Source organism: Chenopodium album, chromosome 6 (genome assembly GCF_948465745.1).
Source record: "Chenopodium album chromosome 6, dcCheAlbu1.1, whole genome shotgun sequence".
Taxonomy (NCBI): domain Eukaryota; kingdom Viridiplantae; phylum Streptophyta; class Magnoliopsida; order Caryophyllales; family Amaranthaceae; genus Chenopodium; species Chenopodium album.
The window spans coordinates 2,057,065-2,082,207 of record NC_137839.1 but is presented as its reverse complement, the minus strand read 5'-3'; the positions used below and the strand labels follow the sequence as shown (position 1 = coordinate 2,082,207).

Here is a 25,143-nt window from a genome sequence, read left to right as displayed (position 1 = left end):
GTAATAAAATGGGTGTCAAAAGGCCTAAATCCATAAAAATTGCTTATTCAAAAACACATTAATTAGTTGGGTAGCAACTTATTAGTATCAAGGTCTGATCTCAAAAGGCAATTTAATAGGTAATTATTAATCTAGCTAGATTGTTGATTAAAATAGGCTAGGCTTGCTTCATTACCAAGAAATTATATAATGAGAATGCAATAGCCTATGCTTTTATCATTTCATCAACAAACAAAAGCAGTATGATAATTATCAACAATAACAAATTGCTTTTATGGGAGAGAAAAACAAACATAACATAATTAACATAATTTTGTTTTTTACAAAGAAAACTTAACTAATTACACTTGTTCGTTGTTGAGACTTTTGAAAGGTCAATTATCAGATCACATCATGTCTAATAAAGTTGCAAATTTTTCTTGGTTAGCAATTGTTTTCAACCAAAATGTCAATTTTGGTATTATAATTATCAACTACTTTTGACAAATGTGAATATGTGATGCTTTGATTGCTTTCATAATTTTATGAAGAAATAATTAATTAAATTCATAGGAAAACTTGGATATAACAATTTTTTGGATAAAATCATCATAAATAATCGAATTCTATCCAATGTGTATACATAACTCCATATATGTAGTTAATACTAGGGGCTTGCTCTGTATTGTTCATCTTATTTTCCCTTAATTCAGATTTAATAAGTACAGATAAGTAGTTAAGCTCAAATAAATTAAGTTAATTTAAGGGTCTATTCACATTTATTTAATTTCAGTTCAGTTCAATTCAACTCCTAGTTTCCCTCTCTCATAAAATATTCATTTCAGCTCAGTTCGGTTCAGCTCCAATCAGTTCATTTTAGTTCAGTTAAGCTCCAATCAGTTCAGTTTAGTTCAATTCAGCTCCAATCAGTTCAGTTCAGTTCAGTTCAGTTCATCTCAATTCAGTAAATGTGAACAAGCCCTAAGTTCTGATAAAATCAATTAAATACAGATAAATAAAAATCAGGTGAATATAACACACCCTTATTACGATCTTGTTAGATTACATGTGATTTATTTTCATACACTACATTTTTTTCATGTCATATATAGTTTTAAAATATTTATTTATTTAAAAGATATTAAGGAATAAGTTATATATATATATATATATATAAAAAAAAACCAATGATGTACTATACGTAGTATATATAATTAAGTATAAAGTTAACTTTTACAAGTTTATTTTTTCACTTTACTAAGGAGTATTAGCACAGGAATCTGGGAAAAGATAGTCTCAACTTATAAAGTTATAAGTAACAATTGGAGTAAAAAACTTTAGCCAAGAATCAGGTTAAGGAAAGCATCATTTTAGTGAAGTCCATTGAGAATTTTGAGGCTCCTCCTTTCTCTGCTTTTCATAATGTACTACGTAAATGTAAAGGCTTTTGGTGTACAAAAGTTTATTCAACTCGGCTTAATTGATTCCAGATTTTCAACTACACTTCAAGTCTCACATGGTATACGAATCACCAACTTTATTTTTATTTTCTTTTAGATAACATATATAATTTGAGGTACAAGTATTACAATGCAACTTGATACGGAGTAGTTACTACTTACGTAGTACGGAGTACTAGTTTACCAATAAAATGATAGCGGATTTATAAAGTGTAATCCCCGTCTTCTAGGAAGCTTGGGTTGAATTTATCATCGCATTCATTAATTTTAGTCTTGTACAAATATCTATAATGCATCAAAAAGTTGCCTAAAAATATGAATCACCTAGCCACCAATACATGCATGCGTAGTCGATTGATTCTTCAAAGGTTTACCTAATATGTATTCAGTTGTTCGTCTCATAAATAAATAACACTTTTCGTTTCAAACTATTTCATAAACTTTCTATTTAAAACAAAAAACAAAAATAGTAAAAAAAAAATCAAGGGTTAGAAACATTAAAATATACTTCTTAATAAGATACTTTTTCATAATACTACACGTGTTTACGATAAAATCACGTATCAATCATTGATACTCCACTCCATAGTATGTAACCCACAAAATTATGTATCTCTTATGATCTCTGTGTAAAAGAATAAAAGATGATATATACTCTATGATTAAGGACAAGATGTACAGCAACAGTACAAATAGTGGTAGAAAGAGGGAGACAGAATCTTTAATTAAAATGTGAGACATTATTAAAATTAATCAACGGCAAAGATGCTATAATAGAATCACATTGTCCAATCAAATTTCATAGAAGATCAAGTGTACGGCTTATAAGATATGTAGTTGATCATATGATTGCCACGAATAATGGAGTTAGGTGATGTTATTCAATCATGCTTAACTCTTCTTAAGCTGGCTCAACCCACACAACATACGCCCAATTTCAATCTCACCACGAATGGGGGTGGGACCATTATTCGATGTGGTTCGCACTATGAATTACTTCCCTCCCCTCCTATTAATTAATAGAGAACGATTTTCATAGATAATGCTACGAACCATGAATTATCCTCCCCTTCTGACTGTCTCCCTCATTAATTAATAGAGAACGATTTCCACATATAATGCTATGAACTGTGAATTACCCCTCCTCCATCATTAATTAATAGAGAGCAATTTTCTTATTACATAATGCTTTGAACTTGGACGAATTTTTTCACACTCTATTGTGCAACATGCTGTACTGGAGGCCAGGAGGTTTGATGATCAAATAAGATAGAGATCATGAATAGTGAATTCATAGATATAAGAAGAATTCATGATCAAATAAGATAGAGATGTAGATCATGAATAGTGAATTGATATAACAAGAAGGATTCATACTCCGTATTTGATGTACTTTTTAAGTCACGTAACTAAAAAAAAAACTTAAATATAGAGCGAGTTTTAATAAGAATTTTTATTGTTGCTATACTTTGTTTAATCATAGAAAATGAAGGAGGTGTTCATGACCTTAATGCTACTTTGAATAATTGTACATACGAGTATGTTATTGTATGATACGAAGTATTATTGATGTATTTATATTCGATAAATATTTATTTTTTCTTCATAATTAACTCAAAAAAAAAAAATTATTCTCTAATAAAATGTTTAAAGATAACATTTGTCAAAGATTATTAGTTTTAAAAATTGTACCACATATCCATATATATATATACTACGGACTTACGGAGTACCATGCAATGTTTTATTAATATATATATATATAATATACAAAGTACGTAGTATTTGAAGTTAATTTTACACATCGACACAATCAATAGTAAAACTTAAAAGTTCAAAATAATTTTCTTAATTAAAAGGTATATTTTCAATCTCCACCTACATGAAAAATTAATTAATCTACCTTATTAAAAAAAAATTAAAAATAATGAACAACATAGTCCTACAAATGTTGGGGCCACACACCAACTTTTCTTAGTTATTGACAGATATAATTCATATACTCTATAGTCTATACCATATAATTTTATTTTATTTTTTAAAATTTTAATTTTAATTTTTTTGTGGTTGGCTCCTTCTTCCTTTATATACCTCACATACCTCTACCCTCATTTCGTTCCATATCAACCCAAAAGAAAATCCTACACTCCTCACTCTCTCTTCTTACTCCCAAACCCCTTCAAAAAAACAAACACCCATAAATAAATAAAAAAAACCTACCCAGTACATTTTATATTTTTTTAAAAAATGGAAATAGAACCAAGCAATAAAAAAATCATTGGTAAAAAATTATGGAGCATTCTTCGAATAGTGTTGATGATGGTAAAGAAAGGCATTTCAAAGAGCAAATTAATCTTAGACCTTAATTTGCTCTTTAAGAGAGGTAATGAATTAGCTGGTAAGGCCATTAATGGTCTTATAATCCACCACAATTCCCTTATTTGTAAGCCTAACAACCCTAACTACCACTTTACTTCTCCTAATAAGGGTTATGAGTTTAGTTGTAGCAACACACCCGAGTCGGGCCCATTTCAACTCATGATGATGGCTAACCAAAAGAGGTCTAAGTCCAAGCATGGCCACCGCCGCCACAACTACCAACTCGAGGACCCTGCAACCATGGCGGCTGTCCAAAGGGTCCTCGAGATGTTTAATACCCATGAGGGGCCTACGGCATCCCCCTTGGGAATGGGGATGGGGATGGGAATTGGCGGGCAGGGACAGAATGTTGCCCTGCCCGGATTTGGATATGAAAAAAGTCCGTTGGTTAGACAATTAAGAGTAACGGATTCTCCTTTCCCGTTGAAAGACGGGAAAGGGAATAAGGAAGAGGAGGAGGAGGATGTTAAGGTTAATAAGGCCGCGGACGAGTTTATTAAAAAGTTTTATAAGAATTTGATGATGCAAAAATCTTTGGAATCCCCTTGTCACGTATATGCTCGTTGATTGATGATGTTCTATCAATTAAGGGATGATTTCATAAAGGGTGTACCATATGATTATATTGGATTTATTTTTAGAAAGGATACTACAAGGTATATTATATATATATCCTCAAATTAGATCCATAAAGATGATCCAATATATGTTGTTGCAATATTTGATGGTATATTAATTTGAGGTAGGTGTTTTGAAATTGTACTTTTGTTTTTTTTTTTTTTTTTTTATTAAAGAAATTAAAGTGGTTGGTTGCTATTCTTGTTAAGAAGTATAGAGGGACCAAGAAATTGACAATTTGACATGTACTTTTATTTTTGGCCTTAGCTGTTTATTTGTTTTTTTAGGGGGTGGATGAGTGAATTAAATACCAAATTATATTACCAACCATTTTATTTTATTTTTGGGTTCAGCTTGAAATTTTAAATTGCATAATTTAATTTACAAGTTAAAAATAAAAAGAAGACAACTTTGGTGGACTTTGCACTTTCTTCTCCTCGAATTCATTAAAAGCAGTTGATAAGTTCATAAAATTAGGTGTATTATGTTATGGGTGAGTATGACAAACCAAGAATATCAATCGAATAAATTTTTAATTGAACTATGCAATGACCCCAAAGTCTAAGAAGAAAAATGAGAAATTGACATAATTATTTATTATTAATTAATTAGCTCATTTCTCTTAGATAATTCTTGACTATCTAGTGGATCATTGGACTAATTGACATATACATGTAGAGTGTAGACAAATGATGTGTTTTTATTTCTAACATAAAACTAAAATAATTAATTCAAGGAATTATTATGAAAAGTAATACGAATTATTGCTTATAACACCATTACACTACATTATCAAATAGACAAAAGATTGAGTTATAAATTTATTTGGGAATTTAATTTCGTCTAAACTTATGTGTATTAAGTATGTGATACAAATATCCTCCGATACTTGTCAACTCAAACATTCGGTATTTTATAGTATTGGATCAATAAAGAATATAAAAGCCAAGCATGCATATTGCACGCATTAAGACTAATCACAATTTTACAATACGGAATGCGTACATGGTTAATTATAGAAATTATTACCAAATGTGATTATTAAAATAATACTATCTTACATTTGATATCCTTAGCTTTATTTCTTGTAATGAATATATGTCTTTTTAATAATAAGATGAGGAATATCGAAAATGTGGATACTTAGCTTTTAGAAGTTAGTGAGCTGGTAAATTTGGATTTATTAGGGTATTTCAAGATATTGTCAATTATTCATTCATTCTTGTGATTGGGCAATTGTTAATTAAGGGTATTTATTTCGTGGCTTTTAGTGCCATTGTTTAACTAAATTGAGGAAAAAGAAAAAAGAAATGTACGAGTAATAGGCTGCCATGCATGAGGGGGAAAGCACGAGGAAGTTGGAATCACTTTACATGTAGTTTGTTTTTGCTTTACCAAAAAGCCATTCCAATAATAATTAGAGGGATTACACTAAGATGTCACCATTCATACATAATTATTTAAAAAAATGAGTTTATGAAAGGTATTATGGTTTTTAAATCGAAAAAAATATATACGTAGTACATGTAATAGAGAGGGAAACAGAGTTGCAGACTAAGATACTGTCAATTTTAGAAGAGGATGGATCGTGTTGTAGAAGGGACATTTCCACATATTATGAAAACAATCTAGCTTATTCCGTAGCGATTTTAATTTAGTTGATTTTTGGAAATTGTAGCCAATATTTAGCTCAAATTTTATAATGTGCATTTACGATTATTTCTACCTATCATATACATTTTCATTAAATGCATCATTTTGATATCTAGAGAAACTCCAATGGTTGTAACTAGAAACCTGCTTGCAATTTAGAAATCCCCAAGCTATTAATTAGCTCGCTTGACCATAGGAGCTTAAAAATTAAATTAGATTGTTCAAGCAAATTAGTGCTTGTGAAAAACTTGCCAAAAAGATAGGTTAAAATATTAATAAAATTAAATGTAAAAAGCTAATTAACAAATTAAGGCTAAATTAAATCATCACAAGCTAGTAGTTAACCATTGAAGTGCAAATCACTAACTACAAAATAGATTATTCGTTTAAAATCTCATGTGGCATAACAATCTGTAATTTGCTAACCAGCTTACCGTTGGAGTTGCTCTTATAACTTTAAATACATAACAAAAAATTAAAATTTATACACATCCAATTTTATATTATTTATTTATTTATTTATTAATGTTTACACTGGGATGATTATATATAATGATGAATTCTAGCTATAAAACTTGATCAAATTTAGTATAATAGTGTAAATATAATGGTAAAGTTATACATATATTGTAAAACAAAAGAAGAACTTTAATTTATACATAGTTATTCTACAAATATTGTCGTGTATTGTATGTCAAAAGAGAAAATATCATCAAATATCGCACAAAGTGTTACGGAGTACTAAACAATAGCTAATCTTTCACTAACTAAAATATCTTTGCCTGCTTAATAATGCTGTTGTTTATGCATAGAATCTGGGTCGTGATTCACCTGGATATGCTCGATCACTCCACATGTTTTCTTGATTATAGAAACATGCATTCCTTTTTAAAAAAACACAAATTTATTTTTATACAATTGTTTTTTTTTTAACTTTAAAGTCACTTTACTACGTATGTTAGAGGACCAACTCAACCAAAAGTTTAAACTGATGATTGAGGCCCAGAAATATGTTTTATACTCTATCACTCCCCCTCACACGAGAGCCCGTTTGGGCTCGTGTGAGGGCCCGTTTGGGCTAGAAAGCGCTTAATATTCCACTTGAAAGTGGGGGTGGATGAGATTTGAACCCGTGACCTTTGTGTCACGCTGGCTCCGATACCATGTTAGAGGACCAAATCAACCAAAAGCTTAAACTGATGGTTGAGGCCCAGGAATATGTTTTATACTCTATCAACGTATTAAGTTGATTGTTAGGTAAAGAAAATGTACAGGAGGTCATTCCAAGCACTTGAGCTTTGGTTTAAATCAGCTTTTTGCAAAGTTGGCATATCATCCCCTAATTTAATAGCTAGCTTTATTGCTCATGAATTGCGTTTAAACAATCATCACATGCAAATTGTGGTACTATAGTAATATACTTTAAATTATGGGAATGAATGATACTTATTTATGGTGCAAAGAAGGGTCCCGTAGGGCCGAAATCATCGTAACTTTGTAACTCATCAATTACATATTGTAACTCATTTTGATTATGATTTAATTTACCAGAATAAGTTGAAAGCGTTAAATGTATGTTAGGGTCTGTTCACATTTGCTGAACTGAACCGATCGAATAGAGATGAAATAAATATTTTATGAGAAAAGAAAATTAGTAACTGAACTGAACTGTAATCAAGCTGAAGTGAACAGACTCTTAATACTTAACTTATTACTACATTGTTGGTTGACACATATTCTTGTGCAAGATAGCTCTATGTATATCTCAAATTCATTACAAAAACGCTCCTACAACCAATCAAAGTTTTTTTTTTGGGAAGAATACGTCCAATCAAAGTTACATGTACCATATATCTTATGGTCTTACCTAAGTATAAAAGAAGTAAAAAAAAAAAATATATATCTATATCAAATATACTTTCTCCGTTTTCTTTTACTTACAACACAATCTTTAGATAAGCAATTTTAGGAGGTGATTAGCGAAGGTAAATAGACTTTGTTTTCATAATAATTTTAACACTAGGATAAGAGAAGGGTTAGCTATCCTATCACGTGCAAATATAATTTTGATAGACTTAGTCGCTTACATTATATAATCTTGATCTCAAAAACTATGTTGGAAGTACTTAAAAACGGAAAAAGTACATGACAATATCAAGAGCAGCCCGATCCAAAAGACACATAGATTTGGATTTAAATTTTCCACCCCATTATTAATAGTTAGATTTTGGATGGTCTAAAACAGAAATTTTGGTTATATCATCCAGACCCATATATTGGCCCATTCTATCCAACCCGATATACCCAAGACAAGCCTAATACATTAGCCCAAAAATAACAAAATGAGCCATATTTTTACAAATTCTTCTATGGATCCTAGTCCATCTAAAATAGCTAGACCCTTATTAAAACACAACCTTATATAAATGAAACACAACTTCATTCTCTTCTTCTTCTTCCCACCATCTTTACAAAATTTTGTTTCCCTTTTTACAGAAACACACTCTCTCTCTTTCTTTTTTTTTTTTCTTTTTTTTTTTTAAATCTAATCTCTTTTTATTTCTTTATTGAATTTACTTCATTTTTTTTTTCAAATTCTTATTTTCTTACTTCTCTGTTCTTTGTTTTTTTTCCATTAAATTTCTGCATTTAACGTGATGGAACAATTTTAAATACCCAAAGATATCAATCCAGATTTGTTATTATGAACTCATCGTGATCAATTTTATTTTATTTTATTTTTTTTTGAGATGAATTTGTGGATGAAATAATTGTTTTAATATCAATTAATTTGTGAAAGCTAATTTGATTGATTTCAATTCGTAATCGATTACCTAATTGTTTTTACTGTTCTCATTAATTTGTATGTATTTTTATTTTGAGATGAATTTGTAGATGAAATAATTGTTCTAATATCAATTGAATTTGTTGAAATTAATTCGATCGATCAATTCGTATCTATTATGATCGATTACCTGATACTTTTGAACATTTAGTAAACAAAATCTGAACAATTGCAAATTTTGAACATTTAAAAAAAATCTGAACATCAAAATATTTGAACATTTAGTGAAAATATATGAACAATCGCAATGTACCACGCTTATACTTTTGAACATTCGGTAAAAAGATATGAACAATTACAAATTTTGAACATTTAGTAAAAATATCTGAACAATCGCAATGACCACGCCTATACTTTTGAACATTTAGTAAAAAAAAATATGGACAATTGCAAAATTTGAACATTAAGTAAAAAAATATGAACCTCGCAAATTTTGAACATTTAGTAAAAATATCTGAACAATCCCAATGTATGCCTATACTTTTAAACATTTCGTTAAAAAAATATGAACAATTGCAAATTTTGAACATTTTGTATAAAAATCCGAACACTGCACCACATCCATACTTTTGAACATTTGGTTATAAAATCTGAACAATTGCCCGTGGTCCAGCTATCCTAGATGGACCAGGGTGCACAATAGACTTATTGCCATATTTTTAACCAAAGCCCGGCCCATAATCACTTCTCACCCAGCCCAAAGGCCCAAATCCACTCTCAACTAACATCTGGTTGTATGGTTCGCTGCCCAAAACAGAAATAGAAAGGCAAATTTTAACTAACGTCTGCCTGTTTTGTGCGCTTCCCAGAAGCTGAATTTCTTGACAAAATCGATATACTCTAAATATTCTCAATTTTTTTTTTTTTTGTTGTATAATTTGCTAATCATACAACAAATTTAATTTAATTGCTCTTTAACTGAACAAATTTCTTGGAATTCAGAAATTTAATCCCATTTTATTTCATCACTTTGATCGCTCAAGTCAATCAATGGATTCCTGGCTCAAGCGTGCTGAAGGTCTTTTTCTCTCTCCTCTCTCTTTTTATTTTTTCATTGTAATGAATTTATCGATTTTGTGTTTGCAATGTTGATGAAATTGCTTCGAAATTCCGTGATTATTGATATAATTTGTGGGTTGATTTTATATTTTCTCAATTGGATCTATCTGCATTGAATAGTTCATTTTAATTTAGCACCGACACCCTGAAAAAAAACAAAAAATTTGATGGGTAATTTTTGTTGTTGTTAGTTGTGGCTTAATTGCATGGAATTTCAGTTGATTGACTTTAGTTAAGCAAATGGGGATTTGGGGTATTGTACATTTGTAATGATTTAAGTGGGTGTTAACAAGGATGGAAGGAGGGAGATTATATTGTGGAGCAGAAACCTTGTTGTAGTTTTACATTTTGCTATGGGAAGCACTCTTACTATGTGGCGGGGCGAGGTTCGGGTGTACACTAGTGGAGAGGAAGCATTGTTAATTTTAAGGTGGAGGACTACTTAGAATTGTTGAGGATAGTACTTAATGTTAGAGGGTTGAACATGGAGATATGGAGTAATTGGGGACTTGGGTTTGGAACAGAGAGACTATTAGTGATGTTAGTAAGAATGAAATATGATACAGACTCTTGAGAGAAGTGTTATTGTATTTATGAGCATGGTAAGTAAACATTCGCCAACTTTATGGTGTCTATTTGAACTTTATCTGCCATTTTGGTAAGTTAACGGTGGAATTGGTGGTGATGTTTGCACAGTTTGGGTCGTTTTTAACAGTTAGTGTATGCTAGTGTTTTTAGTCTTCTAGAACAAAATTAGTCCTTTTAGTACTATATCAACTTTTTCAGGGGACTATGGTAAAAGATTTTACTATTTTGGATTATGTTGGAACCTTCTTTTCTTAAGCCATACTGGAGCCTGTGATAGAAATCTGAAACCTTTCTATAAATGCATGGTTCATTTGTTTGATTATATTCTTCCAGATAGGACTCATATGAGGGTTTGTGCATGTTCCTGGGCTGTCTATACTATGTCAAAGTCATAGCCGATAAGCTTTATGAGATTCAGCATGTGCTATTCTAGTTGTTCATACCTTTATTACTTAATAACCCCCCTCCCTGAAAGTGCATTCTACGGGTGAATCCGTAAATGTCTCCTTAAAGCTTTATGAGATTCAGCATGTGCTATTCTAGTTGTTTGTACTTTTATTACTTAATAACCCTCTTCCCTGAAAGTGCATTCTACGGGTGAATCCTTAAATGTCTCCTTAAAGCTGTATGAGATTCAGCATGTGCTTCATACTTTTATTACTTAATAACCCCCTCCCTGAAAGTGCATTCTACGGGTGAATCCGTAAATGTCTCCTTAAAGTCCTCTCTCTTTTGTGCTGCCTCTAACATCCAGCGTATGTATACCTCCATTGTCGTTTGAACCTGGATTCACGCTCTGTAATTGCATTGCTATATAGCTGTTTGTGCAATAAGATCTTAAAATCAGGAATTTGCTATACTTTCATGTTTGAGCCATAATATTTGCTTGCATTCCGTAGAGCACAGGGGTGTTGATTTAAAAACATACCCAAATGGTTCCCTTATGTTTTTCAAGTAGTAATTTATACCCTTTTTTGGATCACGCTTTCATGTTTTTTCAATGACTGAGGCTATTTTTGAACTTGGAATGGTGACATCATCTTTGCCTGCATTGCCATCATTATCTTTTTGCTCGACTTTTTTCGTAAAATGAGCCATAGCTGTTGTATTCTGTGTGGGTGTACCTTTGGTTCCAATTTTACTCTATTTATATATCTATTGTTCTGCGGATCAGGCTTGTTTGAAGTTGTTGATCGTAGGGCAAAGCTTGTTGCAAATGAGCTTTCAGATGAGCAGTCCAATGTACCCCAACCAGGTATTGATCTCAACTTCCATTCAAAATTTCTAAGAAGTCATCTATGCTGCTATTTATAAAGAATTCATTTTTCTTACTACTACTACAACTACTATGACAATTGTACTCTTTTAAAATATTTTTAACAATTTTTATTCTGGTATAGTAATTCATTTTATATGGGTGGTTTGGACACAACCTTTCTAGTTGAGTTTCAATAGTTACTATAAGGCTGTGTAAATGTGGACACCCCAAGATTTCCTTAAAAAGGTCATGGCTGGGTGGTTATTTCTTAATTGGTTCTGTCATGATTTTTGCTCTTTATTTTATTCCAGCTTCCAATGGAAAAGGTCCTCAGGGTAAAAGGTCAAAGGCAAAGGCAAAGGTGATACCTTGTAATTACAGACTTTAGTTTCCGGTTTTACTTTTATTAGATGATGATCCAATTTATACATTCATCTCACAATTACATCCTTTCTTTTCTTAGAGGAGAGCTTCTATGGAGGAGCGTGTGAGAAAAGGTGAAAGTGCACAGGAAGAAAGTAGCATACAGCCATCAGTATTAGATTTGAAATCCGATAAGACAGGGACCTCCACAACAGTTGAAAATAACGGACTGACCCTTGGAAATTCAACTGCCCAAATTAAAATTGAGATGGAAGACAATATTGATAATGATTTTCATGTAAATGCTGCTATATCTGATGCATCATCAAATGAAGTGAGCAATAATGATGGGCAGGGCAAGGCTGCTACCAGTGATGAATTAGTCACTTCATCTTTGAATGTGGAGATTGGTAGTGACAATATTCCTTCTACAGCATGTGCTGCTGCAAGCACTGAGGCAAGCCTTAACAGTAATCATTCGATTGATTCTGGCCAAAGTATTGGTGTGAAAGATGCAGATGACTCTGTGAAAAAACCTGAGGAAGAGAAGTTCCAATCCACAATTGATATTACACCAATCCCAGTGAATGCTGATACAAAAAAGGTAAACACTGTTGATGTCACACCTGAACCTGTTTCCACTTCCTTTAAACAGGAGGATGAAAAGGCAAGAACATCTCCGAACAAAGTACAAGAGCAACTTGAAGAGGTAAAATATATTAAGATTGCTACCGTACTGATTACTCTGTAATGCATTGTGTGGAGGAATTCATTTACCGACCTCTTATCCCTGTCTGATATCCAGGCTCAAGGTCTGCTCCAATCAACGAATACTACTGGTCAATCAAAAGAGGCCAGGTTAGCTCGGGTATAGTCAAACACTCATCAGAACTTATGAACCTTGTTGTTTGGTAATATTTCTCTTGTTCGTTGCTGTACAATGTGGTTGGTACAATATTTTTAGTGTTATTTGTTCTGTATTTTTGTGCAAATTGCGAAATCATCATTCTTTTAATACACATTGAGGAATGTGACAGTGTTCAATACTTCAATATAACAATGTGCGTTTGACTTGTACATGTTTGCATGATATAATTAACTCATCAGAGAGGTAGTAGATCATGTCTTGTCTTTATTAATGCTTGTTGCCTCAAATCTCTCTATGAAATTTGTTAAATAATTTTGTAAATATCATCTTTTATGTTGATGCAATTAAGAGCTTGAAGCTTGGGTATTACTGTTAGGCCTTATTATTTTCCCGTGTAAATAACGCGTTTCAAGAAAGATAGGCTCATATAAGGGTCAATAAGTTCAGGACCTGTGAAACCATTCATACATACGAAGTATGTTATTTCCTGATATTATTGTACTGTATTCACTTGCAAGCTGAAATTTCTTCTCTGGCTTATTTTTGTGGTTCAAAAATCCTACATCCACGCTTCATTAAACTTTGGTTATATTTCTCTCCAGGTTTGTGCTGGACTTTCATCCCGTCTTCAAGAATACAAGTCTGAAAATGCTCAGTTAGAGGAACTTTTAACTTCTGAAGTAAACCCTCTCTCTTGCCTCCTAGATTTAGGTTTGTTTGGCTTCAACATAATCTTATATTTGAATTCATCGTATGATGCACTCTTTTATGTTCCATGGCAGAGGGAGCTCAGTAAATTTTCTGAGAGTCGCATAAAACAACTGCAGCAGGAGTTATCTGCTGCCAAAACAGAAGTAAACAGAGTTGAGTCAAACATGGCTGAAGCATTAGCTGCAAAAAATTCTGAAATTGAGACACTTGTCAGTTCTGTTGAAGCTCTGAAGAAGCAGGCTGCTTTGTCTGAAGGGAATTTGGCATCTTTGCAGGTCTGATTTATTCTAAGGATCTTTGGGGGGGGGGGGGGTGTCCCTCTTTTACTTTCTACATCAGAATATTACTAAGTGACGTTTAATTGACATCAAATCACACAGGAAGTACAAATTCCTCGAAGTTGGAAAACTGGGGAATTATTTGGTTGACAAAGACAATTGCACAACTTGGAAATTCTACTTTCCAAAATAATGGGGGAATATACTTATGCATTCCCCTCCCCCCACACCCCACCCCCACCCCCCTTCCGTCCCCAACTAATAGACCCTCCTGTCTGTGGAAAACTTTTGTATACACCCGGTTTTCAGTAATTTACTGTACATCGGGTACACTTTTGTCAGATTTAGTGTCACTTTTGTCAAATTTAGTGTCACTTTTGTCAAATTTATCAATAAAGCATAAATAACTCTTATATATGTCACGGTAACTTTTGTGCGTTTTAGTGTAACTTTTTCACATTTTATTGTCACTTTATAACGGATGTTCAGTAATTTACTGAACATCCGTTTTATTTAAAAGTTTGTGCCTGTCTGTAGTCAACCATACAGTTTTCTTCATTTCCTCCATGGGAAATGTAAAGTCTTGAGAAGTGTATCTCTTGTAAACAACCAAACAATCACTGAGTAGTTTTTGCATCTGTCCATTTTAATATGTAAAAAAACTGCTCCTGCATATTTGATTTTGTAAAGCTGTGCTATAAAAATCATCTTTGCTAGGAAGCAAGTTTTTCTGGTTTAGATTTTTCTTCGGACTTTCCTGACTCAACGCACTTCTTATCAGGCAAATATGGAAACTTTAATGAGAAACAGGGAGCTTACAGAAACACGGATGATGCAAGTAAGTTTGCTGGCAAATTGATATTCATAACGAATCCCTTTCTGATAGCATGAAGTCAAGATATGTATGCTATCACATGTAAGAAAGGATTTGTCATTTCCATGTACTCATTAACAGAAATCTCCATGCAAATGAATCAGGCCCTAAAGGAGGAGCTTGCCTTGGCTGAACGGCGGGCAGAAGAAGAGCGTGCCGCTCATAATGCCACCAAAAAGGTCTGTTAATTGCTTATGTAGGTTGTGTATTTTCCTATATCCTTCATCTCTCCCTTGGGTTATTTCTGTTAGCATAATGCTATTCATGTGAATTAACAGGCTGCAATGGAGAGGGAAGTAGAGTTGGAACACCGAGCTGTTGACGCGTCTACTGGCCTTGCTAGACTGCAGGTATGGTGAGAACTATGATGCTTTATTCATGAGCAATTGAAACTTGACAATTTGAAGAACTTTTGTAGTGATAGTTTAATGTATGAACTCAACTAGTTTAGTTTCCGTGCGATGCACGATTTTAAACAAACACATTGTGAGATTTGTTTATAATACGGAGAAAGAAAGTGTTGTACTCCGTAAATTTTTGTTGTATACATGGTTAGTAATTTTCACAGTAGCATATTATGGAGTACTTGAAAAATATACCCAAAAAAAATCACACTGAACACTTTTGAACGTTGAAATATTTACATACTTGTAAAAAAGAAGGATTCGGTAGGGCAAAGGGTAAAGCATATGAAAGGTTTATTAGGTAAAAAGCAAAGGTAAAAGTTTAAAAAATAATATAAAAAATAAAGCTAATGACATCATCATAGCAAATTGGTGGGAAAAAAATTTATGTGAGAGTGATATGTGTACAATTTGGAGAAAGGGTGATTTCAGCATGTTTTGTTTTAATATTAGTTAATAGATTTAGGCAAGACCTTGTTATATCTAAGCATTTAATGTCTTATGGAACTAGGTAATTTTAATACAAGTCAGAAGCAGACAGTGCGCGGTGACTATTTAACTAAGATATAGGCTTTTGTATTAAACATCCTATATTCTCATGCTTCATGGCATCATGGCTCCTGTGCTAGAAGCCTGGAATAGCGCCGTGACAAGCTCCTGTCGAGAAATCTTGTGCTGAAACAATTAGAACAAGCAGATTGTTACTTAAAGTGTTTTTTTATTTTATTTTATTTTTATTTTTATTTATTTACTTTTTTTTTCTTGGGCTTCATGGATCATGTCCAAAAATAAGCTGAATTTCCAAAATCGTTCATTTTATGGTTTAGGAGATTAGCATATTCAACTTCACGGTTTGCATGGTTCTTAAAGAATGATATAATTATTTTAAGACATTTGAAGATGTATAAAACTATTAAATGCGTTGAAATCTTAGTGAGGTACAACGTCTAATTTCATAAGCTTCATCAATCTTGAGTTCTTGACTTTGAGTAATGTCATCACCATCAAGCACTGAAGCCAAAAGCACGTCTGTTTCGTAAATATATTTTTTCAAGAGAACTGTTCACAATGTTCAATACTTTTCGGAAGATGTAAAATTCTAGACTGTCTAGTTGAAGCAGTAATTCAATTGTTATTATTTATGCACAGAGATGTTCTTTCCTTTCTGTTTTCAGCTTTTTTCCATATGTTGTTTTCCTTATTGTTGGTCATGAAACAAAAATATTGATCAGTATTGGAGATTACATATTAGTGTAAAGTAGTTGGTTAATTGTATTCCTTGGCTAATGTAATTAGTAGTATAAATATACACAAATAGTATGATGTAATAGTATCTTAGTATTATTCTAAGATTTTCATTCTGAAATAATACACTACTCCCTTTTTCTCTCTCCTCTCTTTCTCTCTTCCTTCCACGATATACTGATTGAAGCAAGCTACTTCCATGGCTTCTCTTCACTTCCTCCATGACTTTCTTCCACCATAAACGTGTATTTCAACATGGTATCAGAGCGGGAACGATCCTAGCTCCATTTTTCGCACAATTTTGTTCAATTAAAATCCCCAAATTTCTAGGGTTCTTCCAATTTTTCACTCTTTATTGTTCGAATTTGAACAATTAGCCACAAATTGTATAAGGGATGCTTGTTCGACCTTCTGTATTTGTGAAATTTCGACCAATTTCTGGAAAATTTGATCAATTTTTGGTGGTTTTATGGATGTTTCGTTCTTGAAGTTTTTTGATCGAATTACGGGTTTGCAAGTTTAGGTTATTAGAACTTCGTTCTGATTGGTTTGAAGAATTTAGATCGCTCAGATTTCGCTCAAATTTCTGGGTTTCATATTCTGGGTTTAGAAATTGGATTGAAGTCTCTGGGTTTTTGTCGCCCAAATTACAGTGAAGCAATCAGTGAAGTTGGTTTCTGGGTTCTTCGTTCTCATTGTTGGGTTTTTCGATTTTCTTCGGTGGTGATTGAAGGAAGTTGGGTGTGTTCTGGTTCAATATTTCTTCCCATATTCTTGATTGACTTGAGGATTTCTGCTTAATTCTAGTATATTTCTTATATTTTCAATCCTTGTTTGGTGATTGGTATACTGTTTCTTGGTGTATATTGATTGATTGGAGGTGTAGTAAAATTTTGTTGATGTTATTGTGGATATTCTTGTTACTATTGGATTTGAGTTGTTCTTGATTGAATGTTGACTTGAAGTGTGTATTGTGTTGTTGGATGTTGATGATGAATATTGGTTAGTTGAAGTCTGTTGGATTTTTGGGTTAATTTTTGGTTGAGTTATGAATTGAAGTTTGGGTTGTATTGGTGATTGATATATTTTATGATGTTGATATTGTGCTGATAGTTGATGGGTGATGTTGAGAGTTCTTTGGTTGTTTCCTTCCCAAACACATTCTTTCGTCTCTTTCTTTTTCCCCTTCTTCCTCAAATTGTAAAGTTTGTTCTTCTTGGATTATTAATCAAATTGCCGAGGTTAAATTTCCAGAGAGTTTGATTGATATCCATTCTTTTCTAGCCTATGATCCTTAGTGATCTATTTTGACCCATAGTGGTCCTTTTTTTGCCCATAGTGGCTTGTTGATTGCCCATAGAGGCTTTGATATTCAGACCCATAGTTGGTCATTTGCCCATAGTGGCTTGTTGATTGCCCATAGTGGCTTATTTGATGATCCATTGAGATCAGTTTTTTTTTTTTTTCAGACCCATAGTTGGTCATTTTGCCCATAGAGGCTTTGTTTTTCCAGACCCATAGTTGGTCATTTTGATTTGCCCATAGTGGCTTTCTTTTGTGATCCATAGTGATCAAATTTTATGACCCATAGAGGTCTTTTCTCAAGATCCATAGTGATTATTTTCTATCTCAAATTGGAGTTGTGGTGTATGAGTGTTATTGGTGGTTGGTCTTTGTTGATGGTGCTTCTCAATGGAATGGAAAGTTGGATTGTTGAAGATTGGTTTAGTTGTTTGGTGACCATATGGTGGTTATGAAGTGTTATGTTGGGCTGGCAATCTGGCATAGCATGGCAGCAGTGGTTTGGTATTACTAAGGTGCTAAATTCTGGCAGTGAGTTCTCTAGTGGGTAGTCCAAGACTCATCAGTTGATAGATGCTTATTAGTTGTTGATGGAAGGATTAACAATTGCTCAATGTTGGTCTTGATGGTGTTTAACGTCAAGTTGTTGTTCTGGAAGTGCATCATTTGCAGCAGGAAGTCTACAACTCGAGTTCAAATCTTTGCTACAATGATTGGTTCAAACTGGAAATGTGTTTCACACATTTCCAGTTTGAGGGGGGGTATTGGAGATTACATATTAGTGTAAAGTAGTTGGTTAATTGTATTCCTTGGCTAATGTAATTAGTAGTATAAATATACACAAATAGTATGATGTAATAGTATCTTAGTATTATTCTAAGATTTTCATTCTGAAATAATACACTACTCCCTTTTTCTCTCTCCTCTCTTTCTCTCTTCCTTCCACGATATACTGATTGAAGCAAGCTACTTCCATGGCTTCTCTTCACTTCCTCCATGACTTTCTTCCACCATAAACGTGTATTTCAACAATCAGAAAAGTTAGTTTTACATCCATTTTTCTAAATGATCCATAGTTTGAAATCTGTACTCAGATTTTTTTCTAAAATTATTGAATTTTGTTTCACCTTTTCCAAGCTTTTAAATATTTGTGTATTCATCTTCCTGTTTCCAAGTCATTCAACATAGCTGGAGTGAAACATTTGTTTGAGATTAAGATTTATAATGACTTGAGAAAATTACAAAAGAAAAGTATCTAGCTTTCTTTGATAATAATTGGGATTAGCCAATTCATACATGTTTCTTATTTAGCAGCCACGATTCATTTATGATTTTGGCACAGAGTCCTAAACATATAGCTGCAAAATTCAGACTTGGAAAACCTGCTTGTTGTTCATACGATTCTAATTCATGCTTCTAAATGCTGTATGCCATAGAGAATGGCAGATGAGAGGACAGCAAAAGCAGGTGAGCTTGAACAAAAGGTGGCATTACTTGAGGTATGGCTAAATTCATCCATGGAAGAATTTATATCACCCTTTTTAACAAAGAAATTTTAGTTATGTCTGTTTTCTTCTCTGACAGGCTGAATGTGCATCTTTGAATCAAGAATTGCAAGACATGGAGAGTCGTTTACGTCGTGAGCAAAAGAAGTCTCCTGAGGACCCAAGTCAATTGATTCAGGTTTGGAATTAAAAAAACCCAAAGGGAACTCCACACTATTTACCATTTTGTTTCGTAAAAGCCTTAATATGTTAATGTTTCCGATCATATAAATAAAAAAAATAAAAAAAAAAAAACCTTAATTTTGGCTATTGATGAAGAGGCTATTGTTTAAAAACTGTGGAAGATGAATTTCCAGAGTTTTTAGATGGTTCAAGTAGTAGCTTCCCAGGTTCCCCTCTCCTCCCCGCTCCCCAACCCCCAAACTGTTATAGTTTCATTTCTGAATTTGGCATGGATACAAGTGTCTGGAACTTTGGATAATATATTGCGAGATTCTTGTTGCTATAGATTCTAGTAAACATCTGTAATTTGGAATATTTTTAGTTATGTTGTTGTGATCAACCATACAACGTGTAGGTGAGAGTAGACACAGCTCTTTAAAGATTTACTAATTATTTGAAAAGAACTTTCTATAATTCCCCGTTAAACTCTCAATTTTTTTTTCCCATCTCTCTGTCCCTTTTGTCTGTTTTGATCTAGCTCTTCTTTGTTGGTTTTATCCTAACTAGTACTTGGTTTTTTAAAATAAAGTTTTGGTTTTTTTAGCCTCATGTACTTAGGTGTCTTTTTTATGCATGAAAATAAGTTACTATTTAAGTAGTCTGACGAATGTGTTTTTAGTGATGTTTATCGTGAATATAGATCAGACATTCAAATTAATTGTAAACTTTTCAATTATTTAACTTTTGAATATGGTAATACTTTCTTCAATAATGAATTATGATAATATATGCTAGCATAGAATGTCAATGCTCTATAATCACTTGGATCCATTGATTTTCAATGGCTTTATTGATTAAACACCTTTCCTGCGTATTGATTTACTGAGTTTAAAATGAAGATACAGACATGGCAACAGGAAGTGGAACGTGCACGTCAGGGTCAAAGAGATGCTGAAATCAAGCTTTCTTCTCTTGATGTGAGTCAAAACTCAGAGTATTACATGTTGCACTTATTTAGTCTTGTGTTAACAGTCTTCACTTTCTGAATAATTCTTGTCTAAGTGTCTTTTAATACGTTGAAAGTTTTACCTGAATCTCAATCTCATTTGTCAAAGGCTGAATTACAAAAGATGAGAGTTGAAATGGCTGCCATGAAGAGAGATGCTGAGCATTATTCACGTCAGGTCAGCTATATCTGACTTTTGCTGATGCTTGATTTGGATCAGAAGCTTTGATATGCTAAATGTCGTAAGGCACATAATATTAAGTAGCCAATTAATACTTTGTATGATATCACTATTTTAGCTCTGACACTCGTGCGTTGATCTCCTTGTATATGTAATGAACCCCCTAATCCTCTATCCAAAATAATTCAACTTCAACATTACATAGTCTATCTTGATCAATCAGTCATCTCTCACAGAATTAGCTTAGCATATTCTTTTGGGGCTCTAATCCATTGGATTTAAAGCTTCTCAAGATATTATTCACACCAGTAATTCATAGCTGACAGGGTATAATATTAACATGACCAAGTTTTTCTAAAGAGTCACCCATTACAGTGTATATGTATAAAATTATTCCAGCGTACTCCAATGGAAACAGAGGTTTTATCTTGTTGATCCTTGATCTAAACACAACAACCTTTTGCTACTACACTATAAGAAACAAGTGTGCATAGTTTATTGAGTCAAATTTGGTTTAGTCCATTTATTTGTTGTCAAAGAGTGGTAAAATTTTCAGCTTAATTAGAAATGGACAAACTTCATAGCTAACAAAACTGAGACATAACCTTGATTTATAGTTTCCCTGCTGCAATGTTGGTACTTGACTCGACAGAAGCACTCAAATATGTATGTAACCACCTTCAGAACATTAGTTATTATTGACGTGTTGAACTCAATGTTCATCATGAGTAAAGAAGAAATCTCTTGCCTCTCTGAAGTAGATCATTCTACACGAATTGAGTCTCAACATGTTTTCATCAATAGTTTGAGTACTGGCTAATTAAAAGCTCGAGTCAAAGATTAGATCAAATTTAATGGGTGCCTGTTCAAATTGTCTGTATTATGGTTTGCAACAACAGCTCTCATATTCTAATGTTGAACATATTGTAACATACAGCAACGACCAAAATATTCTTTACATTTGACCACCTAATCTTGTTATGAGAACTATGACACTATTTATGACTCTGGTGGTAGCTGAAATTAAAGGATTGTCAGGCATAGCCGCATAAGCAACAAAGTTGATACCATTTTCTTATTACCAACTCTGACTTTTAACTCATTTTCTGTTTTGATTTTTCTTAGCTGGACATCATGAACTTTAATTTGTGTTTGATGATTTCAGGAGCACATGGAACTTGAAAAGCGATACCGTGAATTAACCGATTTATTGGTATATAATATTAACATCTTGTGCACATTCTGACTTATTCAATCAGGGTAGATAAAACTGACATGCTTGTTAAACCACCTTGTGTCAGTACTATAAGCAAACACAGCTTGAAACAATGGCAAGTGAAAAAGCTGCTGCGGAGTTTCAGTTAGAGAAGGAGATCAAACGTCTTCAGGAAGTACAGGTCTGTTCTTACACTTCTATTTGTTTCTCACAGCTATCAGCCTTTACTTGTTATCTGGATTTCACATTTGTTTATCTGACTTCCTGGTTTTGCATCTGACAATGCTTCTTTGTCTGTAGGCGGAAGCAGAGAGAAACAAGATTTCCCGTCGGGCATCTACAACTTGGGATGAAGAAACAGACATGAGAGAACTCGAGTATGTCCTCCCTAGTTTTACCTGTATCCACAATTTTCTGTCTTAATAAACAGGCTATTTTATGTTGAGATATAGTCACTTGCCCCCAACTCAGCCTAGAGAAGTTAGATCTAGAAAATGAATTAGCCAGTGTATCACTTAGGATAAGTCAGTGTTTCCTTGCTTGGATTAGATGATATTGAGCACGATAAGTACATTGTGTTTTGCATCTTTCTGTTGGAAAATTTTTATTATCATGTGGTGTATTTCGTCCTTATTATTGCCATGATAAGAACCTTATTTCTACCATAAGTATTACTTCGTATTTTCATTAAAAAAAAAAACAAACATGTTTTCTAATAATGGACATAGGGGAAGGAACTTCAAACACATCTCGTGATTCTTATTATTCAATCACATAGATGCCTGGGTTGCTCTGTAATTTTGATACTTTAGGAGATACTGTTATCTACCTTTTGGCTTGCTGATCTTGAAAATGCTGACGCAGTGGTGTCTAAATCATCATAAGAACTAATAGGCTAATACATCATAGATTTATCATAGAAAAGTTTTGAAGCCAGAGGCATATGTACTTATTTGTGTACGAGTTTATTTTCTCCATAATAAAGCATTAACCTTTGCACAAATGAGGATTATTCTTACAAAGCTGAATTTCAGGCCTCTCCCACTACATCAACGTCACTTGGTTGGGGCTAGCATGCAGGTATTTTGTATTTTGCATTATAGCGCTCTTGTTTTGTGCCAGTATTTTTGTTATATTCTTGAACAGTCTCTTGTTTCATTCTAATAAATCCCCCCTGAATCTTCACATTGCAGTTGCGAAAGGCGGCAAAACTTTTAGATTCTGGTGCTGTCAGTGCTACAAGGATTCTATGGCGGCACCCTAGAGCTCGAGTTGGTCTGCTATGTTATCTAGTAAGACTGGCTAAATCTCCCACTTCCATTTATGATGTTGCATTTTTCTAACTCGGGGCCAATTTTCTTTTTTCAGGTTTTTGTACATATGTTCTTGATGTACCTGTTGCATCGCCTTCAGGTATGGCCAAATACATGTAGCAACTACTAAATAATTGATATCTATGTTTTAACTTTATTTCATACCTCTCCATTTGTTTCCTTTTCATCTTTAAAAAAAATGCTGTCATGTAAGCCTAGATATGTGTGGGGTGATCAGCTGATTACCATACCGAATCAAGATCTTCTTATAGAAAGGTGTTGTTGGGTGGGTGGGTGGGTGGGGGGTGGGGGGGCTGGGTGGGAGGATCTAGATGAATTGATGAAGGCTTCATGTTCTGTTTTATCTGACTACCTACTACAGTACTACCTAGTGTCTGGGGTCAGGACTCAGGAAAAGGCTACTTTCCATGATGAATCTATGCTAATTTTTAGCATATAACATGGTTAGCTTTTTTTTTCTTCAATTTATTTTTATTCATAACCTTGAAGAGTTGAAGTTACCTCAAACTTCATTTGCCTCCCGTTTTTAAGTAATGATTCATGATTCTCATGTTCTGTTTTACTTTTATCTGACCAACTAGTATTAGGGGTTACGACATTAATATTGCCAATGTAGGCTAGTTTCTGCATGAGAAATGGATTATTACTGCTATTATATACCCTGGAAGCATGAGAGTTGCCTCAAACTTCGTCTTGCTCTAATGTTGTGTATTGTCAAGATCTATATCTCTCCTGAAGGAAACTTTTGGGTTATTTGAGATTTGGCACAAACCTATTCAACAGGGGGAATTGTAAATATGTCATCACTTCCTTAGAATTCTGATAGGGCTAATAAAATAGACATCTTTTTAACATTTTACTATGCTTAGGCTCAAGCTGATGATTTTGCCACTCAAGATGTTGCTCGGTCGATGGGACTTTCTCAACCCAATTTACCATGACCAATATGCTTTCAAGTGCAGGAAGCCCTTCTACCTCCACCACATGTGGAAAAATACTGATTACTTTTCGGTAGCTAGTGTTATGTTTGGCATTTGTTCAGAAACCTTGGAGAGTGATGGAAGTTGCGCACTATTATTCGCATTCCTCCTGTTGACGCACCTCTACCAACTAACAGCAACTCTTATAAAGTTATAGTAACTTCTCCAGACACTACAGTGACAGAGTGCAAAGTTCAGTTGTCGATTGTATACATTTGTCTGTTTAAAGCTGTAAGACTGATGTGCTTTCTTGGAGATACAAGGCGATGAAGATTGCATATATGTAGTCATAAAACACACAAATATACGAAGTATTTCTTAAAATCAAAATTGATAGAATTGCATTTGTTTTAGATTGGTGTTTCTTCTATCTGATAATACGTATGTAAAGATGGCCAAACAATTTTCTGAACTTGTGTAAATTCTTCAGGTAGTTGAATTGGCTAAATTTCCTGATTTTTTTTTTTTTTTTTTTTTTTGTTAAGAAATTGGAGGTGTTTTTTACTTGGCTTTAGTTTGAATGTGTGCAGCGATAGCCATGATATTTTATTTCAATGAATTATAAAATCATTGAGATTATATTTTCTGTACAGTATGAATTTATGATAGATCTCCCCTCCTCTAGTCGTCTACCATAATCTGTTACCTCCTCTTCCTCTTGAAAGTGTTTTCAGTACACCGTGTCACCGTATATGGTGATCGTTCCTTTATTTTACAGTAGCGCGATGTTGGCTAAAGTGGTCTAGCATTTCACAAGGGTAAAAAAATAAATGTTGAATGTTGTTTGTGGTGAAGAAGGTGACTGGCAGTTTTGTGGCATCTTGAATTTTAAAGACAAGATTTTATTGATTCAAATTAAGGCTCCGTTTATTTCA

General features: G+C 33.3%; 2 protein-coding genes across 3 annotated transcripts; both read left to right on the top strand.

The window, feature by feature from the left end:
- The first annotated feature begins 3,758 nt into the window (after window positions 1-3,758).
- LOC145636180 (uncharacterized) lies at window positions 3,759-4,385 on the top strand. The gene has a single exon (XM_081687664.1). The coding sequence runs from the start codon at window positions 3,759-3,761 to the stop codon at window positions 4,383-4,385; it is 627 nt and encodes a 208-aa protein (XP_081543790.1).
- Window positions 4,386-9,683: 5,298 nt separating this feature from the next.
- Window positions 9,684-24,782, top strand: LOC145635540 (golgin candidate 1-like). Of its 2 annotated transcripts, none has more exons than XM_081686846.1 (21): window positions 9,684-9,952; window positions 11,756-11,836; window positions 12,151-12,200; window positions 12,303-12,911; window positions 13,008-13,070; window positions 13,673-13,750; window positions 13,853-14,056; window positions 14,841-14,897; window positions 15,038-15,112; window positions 15,212-15,283; window positions 19,321-19,383; window positions 19,469-19,567; window positions 20,457-20,528; window positions 20,667-20,735; window positions 21,904-21,951; window positions 22,040-22,135; window positions 22,255-22,331; window positions 22,989-23,034; window positions 23,148-23,246; window positions 23,323-23,367; window positions 24,158-24,782. In XM_081686846.1, exons 1-21 carry the CDS (start codon window positions 9,925-9,927, stop codon window positions 24,227-24,229), a joined length of 2,103 nt encoding a protein of 700 aa, XP_081542972.1. In that variant the 5' UTR covers window positions 9,684-9,924; the 3' UTR covers window positions 24,230-24,782. The 2 variants fall into 2 exon arrangements, with proteins under 2 accessions (XP_081542972.1, XP_081542971.1); XM_081686845.1 differs by having other exon boundaries at window positions 9,685-9,952; window positions 20,451-20,528.
- Window positions 24,783-25,143: the final 361 nt, after the last annotated feature.